The sequence below is a fragment of the Haematobia irritans genome, chromosome 4 (assembly GCF_050003625.1).
Source record: "Haematobia irritans isolate KBUSLIRL chromosome 4, ASM5000362v1, whole genome shotgun sequence".
Classification (NCBI taxonomy): Eukaryota; Metazoa; Arthropoda; class Insecta; order Diptera; family Muscidae; genus Haematobia; species Haematobia irritans.
In genome coordinates, this window is record NC_134400.1 from 204,054,118 (window position 1) to 204,064,603 (window position 10,486).

Here is a 10,486-nt window from a genome sequence, read left to right on the forward strand (position 1 = left end):
TCAGCTTAAAGCATAATTTCATCTGTCAAAAAAGGAAATTTCGAGCATAGTATGAACGTAAAGAATGTCAATCAGTTTTTTTCCATTCAAATACTAAAGGAAGCTTAAAATTTTTTGGTTTTGACTTGTGAACAATTACAAAGTCAAATAACGTATTTCATATTCTCTGTCTAGCAATTTCATAACAACATATTTACGTTTACATTACGTTGTCATTAATTCTGTTGTAGCGGTAGAGTAATCGTTGCATGCATAATAAGTAACCAATCTGCGCCAACCATCACTATTTCCTTCGCGTTGGTACGAACGTCAAACGTCACGGTATTTGTGTATTTGGGTGCTCGAGAAGATTATTTGTGGGTAATAAGTAATAAATAGCGTCGTATAGAGTTAAAGTAGTTAGTTATTTGTGTCAAATTGGTGTGCAAGTGTTAATATGCAATAATTTATTTCTATTAATGAGGCAAAAGCTTATAGAATTGTAGTCGTACAACTGCAGTTTTCGTGTGCATTTTCCCCCTCTATATATATTTTTTAATACACACATGCAAACATTCATACATACACACGCGCATTTTATTGGAATCAGTCAAAAAAAACAAAATCAACACCAGTTTCTGAACCATATTTTTTTTGTTATCCCCTAGTAATAATTGTTATTGGTCAAGTGACGGTCGGTGTTAAATATGGCAGAAATTGAAAAGGAAGAGAAAACAATTGCCGAGGATTTGGTGGTGACAAAATACAAATTGGCGGGAGAAATTGTGAACAGTAAGTAAAGATCTCCACCCTATTTGTTTTTCAACGAAGTATAGAAAAAGATGTCCAAAATTTTTACTTGGAAAACTTGTAAACATGTAATTTTATAAATTCTTCATGGATTTATTTATTCATGTTTAGATCTTATGAATATTTGTTAGCTGTGTAGAGAGAAAGCGAAAGCCACGCGGCGCTTCTGCCGTTAGATTACCGAACATAACCTAAATAATGTAGTGAACAATTTTTTTTTAATGGATCGTTTTGCTTTGTGTGTGGTTCATTTGTTGGCATCACAATAGTATGTTATGAGAAAAAGGATACTCTGTGTAAACATATTGATAGTTTTCTTAGCATCTTTTTTTACTTTTACAAATGTGAACGTTATTTCGAGTGGTGTAGTCTTTGTTATGTTCGAGACCACACACAGCGAATAATAACTTAACGTGGCTACTTGACACTACAACTGCCACGCAATAGAGCAGTTACTGATAGTTATTGTTATTTGTTGATTAACTACTCTTTTTGTTTTTTGTTCCTTTAGGAACTTTAAAGGCTGTTATTGATCTCTGTGTGGCTGGCGCTTCGGTGAGAGATGTTTGCACAAAGTCTGATAATCTTCTCACAGAAGAAACAAGCAAGGTATGTAGAGGTCTTATTGGCAAGACCTTGAAGGGCAAAATAAACAGAACTTAAATGAATGAAATGCTTTTGTTTTTTGTTGCATTCTTGAAGGTCTACAAGAAAGAAAAGGATCTTAAAAAAGGTATTGCATTCCCCACCTGCCTATCTGTAAACAATTGTGTGTGCCACTTTTCTCCGTCCAAAAATGATCCCGATTATGTGTTGAAGGATGGTGATGTGGTCAAAATGTAAGTAATTTGATAATATTGTCGATTTTTTTTTATAAACGATGAAATTGCATTTAATTTTTAGTGATATGGGTGCCCATATTGATGGCTTTATTGCCGTAGCAGCTCATACTGTCATTGTAGGCTCCTCAGCCGACAAAAAAGTGTCAGGAAGACAAGCTGATGTTACCTTAGCCGCTTATTGGGCTGTTCAAGCAGCATTAAGACTTCTGAAATCTGGAAATAATGTAAGTAATATTTGAGTGGCAATTTTAAAAAAGTCTTTTTGCCTTTATTAATTTCCCTAAATTGTAAATTGGTATCCTGCCATAAACTTTTGCAAGCAACGGATTGTTTTCAATTCATAAGCTATTGAAAACATCTCAACACTTGCATAGAGAAATGTTACCATAAAAGATTTTGGCATCTCATTTTCAAGGAGATGTTGATTTCGATACGTGGTTATAAATGAAATAGCCTATAATTGAAAGGATATTTATAATAAATCCAAATTTATTACTACAAGGTCTTTGCACAAATGCTCATAGTTTTGAAATCTTTACTCTACATACTAATTAAGTGAAATTGGCTTCCACTCCACTAATAGAACTATATTCCAAACTTCCAAATATTTAGAACGTATGACGCTTACAACATTGCCGAATGTTACGAATGTGATTCGCAACACATGCAGTGCAGTGTTGCAATTCCGAAGATAGAGGCCTCTCTGGAATTCAACACTCTCACGCTATGGATATAAAATTCAATTAAATCGATTTAATTTTAAAAAGATTACTTCATATATTGGAGGCTAATACACGTACTCATTATAGACTAAACCAATAAAAGAAAATTTCGATATCGTACATATTACCCTACATGTATAAAAATAATATAAAAAAATAGCGATTACAAAAAAAAGTTTGGCTACCTCATATCTTTCAATAAAGTATTGAAAGACTAGTCATAAAAAGCTCCAAGCTTTGTAGCTTCCGTAGCTAGTCAATCTTGGCATATCTCGAGTACGTGCTCCGCCATGAATCTTTTATAGTTTGCTATGAAATAATTTTTTTTTTCTGAACTGAACCAGTCAATTAGCGTTTATTTCTGAAGATTTGGTACTAATTAAGTATGTGTTTTGCAAGCAACGGATTGTTTTCAATTAATTTTTTTCTCTTGAAAACATCTCAACACTTGCATAGAAAAAATATCATTTGAAAAGGTTGCGACTTTTTCTCATTTTTGGAAAATGTCGTTTTTTGACAATGAAAATAACAGAATGTAGACCCGAAAAAATTGCGAAATAAATAAGCTTATCAAACTAAATTCGTTCACACATGTCGTTGGGCGCTCGTGGACTAACCCTTATCGTTAATCAAAGAGTTGGAATTACAATTTAACAAATTCATTAAGGTTTTCGTGACCTATTATTTTGGGGTTGCAAATCATAACTGAAACATAAAGTGTATTGCATTGAACATTAAAAGAATGAGTAAAACTTAATATAAAATATTATAAATTATAGTTAGAAAATGTTTGAAAAAAAAAACAAGATGTAATGATTTCATCTTGTTTTTTTTTTTAAGCTCTGAAGCCATAATAAAAAAGAAAAATAAAAACTAGTAAAGAAAGTATATTAAGAAAACATATGAGTTCTAAAGGCAAATGCAATGGAGCTCTTTTAGAATGGAAAAAAATTAGAATTGAAAGTTACTTAACACTAGAAAGAGATTATTTATATTTCTTTGGTCAATTAAATTACTTTTAATGTTTTTTTATTAAGTTTATATCATAGTTTTTATCAATACATTGGCTGCTGCATACATTAACGGTATATACATTTTTTCGTACGTTATCTTCCAGAACTATGCCATTACTGAAGCCGTACAACAAATCGCCGAATCCTACAAGTGCAAACCCATTGAGGGCATGTTAAGTCACGAATTGAAACAATTCAAAATCGATGGTGAAAAGACTATTATACAAAATCCTAGCGAAGCTCACCGAAAGGAACATGAAAAGTGCACCTTTGAAACCCATGAAGTCTATGCCATCGATGTTATTGTTAGTACGGGTGAAGGTATTGGTCGGGAGAAGGATACTAAAGTTTCCATCTATAAAAAGACCGATGAAAATTATATGCTAAAATTGAAAACATCGAGAGCACTTTTGGCCGAGGTATGTATATTAAAAATTTTAAAAACTACTTGTACTAGTATTGAGAATATATGTCCATGATTAAAAACTAGCGCTTGAGAGTAGGATGCTAGTAAAGTGTAGTAAATGTAGCGGTTTTTATTTTTTGCTATTGTGAAAATAATACCACTTCCTTTTATACATTGTCCATATATGGGCTGGTATAAAATGGCACATTTACAACTCTGCTCTGGCTGAAACTCAAAGATTGTAAGATTATGAGATCTGAGACAATATTTCAATAAAATATTTAAAAAAGATTGAAATACTTTTATAGATGATATTAAATTCAAGTAATTTTGTTTTCCTTTGTGTTTTTTTTTTGCCATTATGATGATGAACTTTTACACCTAGGTGAAAACAAAATACGGTAATATGCCTTTTAATATTCGCAATTTTGATGAGGAAACCAAGGCTCGTATGGGTGTTGTAGAATGTATGTCACATAAAATGATTGAACCCTTCCAAGTGATGTACGAGAAACCAAGTAAGTATTTTATTAATATAGTCTACACACAAAAAAACATTTTCTGATTCAATCACGAAATTAATTGATCCAATTAATTTTTTAATTGAAATGTCTTCAATCACGAAAATAATAGTATCAATCACAGTTTTAATTGGGCATAGAAAAAATTCTTGATTAAAAAAGTAATTGATTTCATTAGCAAATTTCAATTTTATTTATTTATTTTTATTTTTTTTTTTTGTTTATTTCAACTTTATTAGTAAGTAATTAAAAATTTAATAGATGTTGATAGCAAAACTCAATTAATTTTTTAATTAAAAAAGGTCAATATTTTCAATTACTTAAAAATATTAAAATTTTCAATCATTTACTTAATTAACTTAATGTTTCTACCTTGATTAAAAAGTTAATTGTATCAATTAATTTATTAATTGAAAACATTTTCAACTTCAATTAACTTTTTAATTGGAAATATTTTGGTGATATTTTTTTCTGTGTATATACAAATATACATTTGATTGCACAAAATTGTATATATATCCTTAGTGTTTACATTAGTTTTCTTCGAGTTAGTATATCTTTATTATAATAAATTATAAAGTGAATTGTTATTGGCGTAATTTGATTGAAAATTACGCTGATTTAAATTTAATCACATTTTGCCACCTTCCATCTACAATTATAATATAAAATGTTAACTAATACTTTCGAAAAATAAATTTAATTAGGGGTTTTTATCAGAATAGATGTGTTCACCAGAGAACTGCAACCGGTGGCTTTTTTTCGTATTGCAATCTTACCCACAAAATGTCGGTGGCAGTGAGTAAGACACCAATTACCATGCGATCTTTTAGATTGATACAAATGCGAGAATAAAAACACAACTAGTATATAACAATGTTCGTATGCTGTGTCTTGCAATCTTAAACCAATCCACATCGTAACAACGCTCGGTAAACAAAAAATGAGTGTGGCACTTAAGTGTGATTCAGGGCTGCCAATTTTGCCGATTTATCGGCATTTTGACGATTTTTTACTCACAAAATGGACAATTCCGATTTTTTTCCGATTTTAACGATTACGTTCTTTAGACACATAGTTTAGGGAGTTAAAGTTTTAACATTTTGAAGAAATTTTTTAATATATTAAAATAAATTTGAAAAATTTTGGGAAAAAAAAAATTCGGAAACAAAAAAAAAACAGCAAACGTATACATTTTTAAGCAAAAAACTAAAATTAGATGATAGTTGGAGAATAATTCATTGGTGGAATATTCTGTTCAAAAAATAACCTAAAATGAAATAACTCAAGTTGTTTTAATACCAAAATTGATAATGATTTACTCAGAATGTGCAATAGAAACTAATTATGATAAAATTCTAGTACAGTATAAAAAATAACCACATATAGACATATCTATCGGAAACACCATAAAAAATCACCTGTTTTGGAAAACACGAGACTTTTTCTTTAGTTTCAAAATATTTAATTTTTAAATAAAAATCTTACACAATTAATAACAATATTTTAGAAAAATAGATTTTTTATACAAAAATTGCGAAATATTTTTGTTTAACCAGAAAATGATTTTTATGGTAATGTTATTTGTATACAAAACTGATGATATTTTTTTATTGAAATGCATAGTTGTGTACATTAACTTTCTGTTTTGTATATGTTTTGTGTTTACCCACAAAATATGTATAATTTGAATATTATTTATATTGCCGATTTTTTTGACGATTTTTAAAATGCAAGTGCCGATTATGACGATTTTTATCAAAAATGTGACGATTTTTCTTGAAATTTTATTGGAAGCCTTGGTGTGATTGCACTCAACAACAACAACAATTACCAGCAGTTGGCATTAGCTCAAGAGAATTGAGAGAGTACCAAATAAGAGAATACCAAACTGCTGAGATATGGGTAACCAATTTGTGTGATTACTTTACTACGGTGCAGGGCTGCCAATAAAATTTCAAGAAAAATCGTCACTTTTTTCAAAATTTTTGGTAAATATTTTTATTGGGTAAACGCAAAACAAAAGTATTTATTTCATATACAAAACAGAAAATTAATGTACACAACTATGTATTTCAATAAAAAAAATATATAAAGAAAGCAGTTTTGTATACAAATAACATTACTATAAAAATTTTCTGGTTAAAAATATTTCGTAATTCTTGTATAAAAAATCTATTTTTCTAAAATATTGTTATTAATTGAGTAACATTTTTATTTAAAAATTAAATTTTTTGAAACTAAAGAAAAAATCCCGTGTTTTCCAAAACCGGTGTTTTTTATGGTGTTTCCGATAGATATGTCAATATGTGGTTATTTTTTATACTGTACTAGAATTTTATCATAATTAGTAAAGGTTTCGATTGCACATTCTGATCATTATTTTGGTATTAAAACAACTTGAGTTATTTCATTTTAGGTTATTTTTCGTACAGAATATTCCATCCAATGAATTATTCTCCAGCTATAATATAATTTTAGTTTTTTACTTAAAAATTTTTACGTTTACTGTGGAGTTTGGAAGAATCATGATTATTTGTAAGAATTTTGACAAAACTCGAAATGCCGAGTACTCCACGTTTTGTTTCCTAATTTTTTTTTTTAATTTTTTCAAATTTATTTTAATATTTTCAAAAATTTCTTCAAAATGTAAAAAATTTAACTCCCTAAACTATGTGTCTAAAGAACGTAGTTAATATCGTTAAAATCGTTATTGTCCATTTTGTGAGTAAAAAATCCTCAAAATGCCGATAAATCGGCAAAATTTTTTTTACCAATTGTTGTTTTAAGATTGCAAATATTGGTGTTTACTAAATACATTGGTCGGTTGCGGTAGATCGCAGCCGTTCTCCGATGTGCACGTGAGTAATATTTTAGATACGCACACTCACCAAGGAAAACTTCTACTCACGCTCCTGCGCACTCATGAAATGAAAATCCGTTTTCATACGCTCTCGTATGGAAAATTTCTATTCGCGCATACTCACTATCAGAAGAAGGCACAATATAATAATTTTACCTAAAAAATAACCAAACAAAAAAACTTATTTTGCTAAATTTTATTTCTATAGAAAATTTTGTCAAAATTTTATTTTTATAGAAAATTTTGTAAAAAATTTAATTCTATAGAAAATTTTGTCAAAATTTTATTTCTATAGAAAATTTTGTCAAAATTTTATTTCTATAGAAAATTTTGTCAAAATTTTATTTCTATAGAAAATTTTGTCAAAATTTTATTTCTATAGAAAATTTTGTCAAAATTTTATTTCTATAGAAAATTTTGTCAAAATTTTATTTCTATAGAAAATTTTGTCAAAATTTTATTTCTATAGAAAATTTTGTCAAAATTTTATTTCTATAGAAAATTTTGTCAAAATTTTATTTCTATAGAAAATTTTGTCAAAATTTTATTTCTATAGAAAATTTTGTCAAAATTTTATTTCTATAGAAAATTTTGTCAAAATTTTATTCCTATAGAAAATTTTGTCAAAATTTTATTTCTATAGAAAATTTTGTCAAAATTTTATTTCTATAGAAAATTTTGTCTAAATTTTATTTCTATAGAAAATTTTGTCTAAATTTTATTTCTATAGAAAATTTTGTCAAAATTTTATTTCTATAGAAAATTTTGTCAAAATTTTATTTCTATAGAAAATTTTGTCAAAATTTTATTTCTATAGAAAATTTTGTCAAAATATTGTTTCTATAGAAAATTTTGTCAAAATTTTGTTTCTATAGAAAATTTTATTTCTATAGAAAATTTTATTTCTATAGAAAATTTTGTCAAAATTTTGGTTCTATAGAAAATTTTGTCAACATGTTATTTCTATAGAAAAATGTTGTTAACATTTTATTTCTATAGAAAATTTTGTCAAAATTTTGTTTCTATAGAAAATTTTGTCAAAATTTTATTTCTATAGAAAATTTTGTCAAAATTTTATTTCTATAGAAAATTTTGTCAAAATTTTGTTTCTATAGAAAATTTTATTTCTATAGAAAATTTTGTCAAAATTTTATTTCTATAGAAAATTTTGTCAAAATTTTATTTCTATAGAAATTTTTGTCAAAATTTTATTTCTATAGAAAATTTTGTCAAAATTTTATTTCTATAGAAAATTTTGTCAAAATTTTATTTCTATAGAAAATTTTGTAAAAATTTTATTTCTATAAAAAAATTGTGTCAAATTTTTTTTTTCTATAGAAAATTTTGTCAAAATTTTGTTTCTATAGAAAATTTTGTCAAAATTTTATTTCTATAGAAAATTTTGTAAAAATTTTGTTTCTATAGAAAATTTTGTCAAAATTTTGTTTCTATAGAAAATTTTGTCAAAAGTTTATTTCTATAGAAAATTTTGTCAAAATTTTATTTCTATAGAAAATTTTGTCAAAATTTTGTTTCTATAGAAAATTTTATTTCTATAGAAAATTTTGTCAACATTTTATTTCTATAGAAAATTTGGTCAAAATTTTATTTCTATAGAAAATTTTGTCAAAATTTTATTTCTATAGAAAATGTTGTCAAAATTTTATTTCTATAGAAAATTTTGTCAAAATTTTATTTCTATCGAAAATTTTGTCAAAATTTTATTTCTATAGAAAATTTTGTCAAAATTTTGTTTCTATAGAAAATTTTATTTCTATAGAAAATTTTGTCAAAATTTTGTTTCTATAGAAAATTTTGTCAAAAGTTTATTTCTATTGAAAGTTGAAGTACCTCTTAGAAATATCTTGCAAAATGTACCAAAATATCAAGAATTCTACCAAACAGTAAAAAAACCTACCATATTTGGTAGAATTCTACCATCTGTGGCCACTTGATATACAAATAGACTAAAATTGAACTGAAATCGTTTTAGTTTCATGTTTTTTTAATTGATTTATTTAGCATATTGAGCAATTGTAGAGCAACAATTTGGAAAAACGTTTCATACAAATTACATTTATGCTGGGATTAATTCCGTTTTAGTATCATCAATTGCTATTGCGGCCAGACACCCGGCTAGAATAAATCTTAATAGGAAATCTATTGGCCTGGTAACATTTTTCGAGTTCAATTGAAGTTTCCAATTAAAAACACGACCAATCTTACAGAAATTGTTTATATAAAACTTTTCCAATAACAGCTTAAAATTTACGTTACAATTTTGTTTCGTTTTCAGGCGAATATGTGGCCCAATTCAAGCATACAGTTTTATTGATGCCCAATGGTGTTAATTTGGTTACTGGTGTTCCCTTCGCAACTGAGAACTTTGTCAGTGAATATAGTATAGCGCAACCAGAATTAAAGGAACTTGTTGCCACGCCACTAGGACCCGCTAAGAAGGGCAAAGGTCATGCTAAGAAAAAGGCTGCCCCTGCTGGAACAGACGCTGCCGCCGCCCCAGCTGCCGTAGAGACCAAGGCTTAGAGAAGGCTCTAAAAACGGTCGTTGCTACTGCCTTTTTGCAATAAGAATTTTTAAGAACAACAACCCATAGAGTAACTTCAAGCAAGAAATACCATTAAGAGCCAACAAAAAGCCATTGCAACTGTAACAGCAACAACAACAGAATACCTACATAGTGTTTTCAAAAATCAATCTGACGTTCCATAACAATGCATACCCTAGCCCCTGCCCCCCACCCATACAAATAAGTTCTGTTTGTTATCATAACAATGTAAAGCAATAACATTCACTTATGATGCAAATAGAAAGAAACTCTTTTATATCTAAAGTTTGTTATCAATCGTAATTGAGTCAATCAATTTGTATATCTATCTATCTTATTCCCAAATAATTACCCTTCTCCACCCCCTTCAAAGCCCTAAGATTTCGTATTTTACCCTTAAAAATTTTATTATAAAATTTGAGCGAAATGTTTATAATTTTTATATTTTTATTCAGTAAATAGAAACAAATTCATTACGCGGACAATGAAATCTTCATAAGAAAACAAAAAAGAATACTTAATAGTAAAACAAAAAAAAAACATTTAAACACAAAATTAAAAAAGTCTGTCATAGATATATCTCACAGAGGATATTAATGGGATGATTTTAAGAAAATTGTCTATGAGTTTGAATTCGTTTTTTTCCAAAATTATTGAAAATAATTAAAAAAAGAGAAACGCTAAACTAAATAAATCTTGAAAAAAAAACAAACAGGAAAACTAGATGAAAATAATTTTATGATTTTTTGCCAGGGAAAATCCAA

The 10,486-nt window shown here is 27.6% G+C and overlaps 1 protein-coding gene across 3 annotated transcripts; it reads left to right on the plus strand.

Moving 5' to 3' along the window:
• The first annotated feature begins 223 nt into the window (after positions 1 to 223).
• On the plus strand, positions 224 to 10,007 carry LOC142232923 (proliferation-associated protein 2G4). 3 transcript variants are annotated; one of them, XM_075303641.1, is made up of 8 exons: positions 224 to 360; positions 648 to 771; positions 1,301 to 1,398; positions 1,492 to 1,628; positions 1,693 to 1,855; positions 3,471 to 3,785; positions 4,158 to 4,290; positions 9,453 to 10,007. In XM_075303641.1, exons 2-8 carry the CDS (start codon positions 687 to 689, stop codon positions 9,698 to 9,700), a joined length of 1,179 nt encoding a protein of 392 aa, XP_075159756.1. In that variant the 5' UTR covers positions 224 to 360; positions 648 to 686; the 3' UTR covers positions 9,701 to 10,007. The 3 variants fall into 3 exon arrangements, with proteins under 3 accessions (XP_075159756.1, XP_075159757.1, XP_075159758.1); XM_075303642.1 differs by having other exon boundaries at positions 239 to 356; XM_075303643.1 differs by having other exon boundaries at positions 343 to 367.
• The last annotated feature ends 479 nt before the right edge of the window (positions 10,008 to 10,486 follow it).

Excerpts from the sequence above, each read along its gene's own strand:
- LOC142232923 (XM_075303641.1), top strand. The coding sequence starts at position 687 with ATGGCAGAAATTGAAAAGGAAGAGAAAACAATTGCCGAGGATTTGGTG. Across the intron at positions 772-1,300 it reads GGCGGGAGAAATTGTGAACA|GAACTTTAAAGGCTGTTATT; the intron begins GTAAGTAAAGAT and ends TTGTTCCTTTAG. Across the intron at positions 3,786-4,157 it reads CGAGAGCACTTTTGGCCGAG|GTGAAAACAAAATACGGTAA; the intron begins GTATGTATATTA and ends TTTTACACCTAG.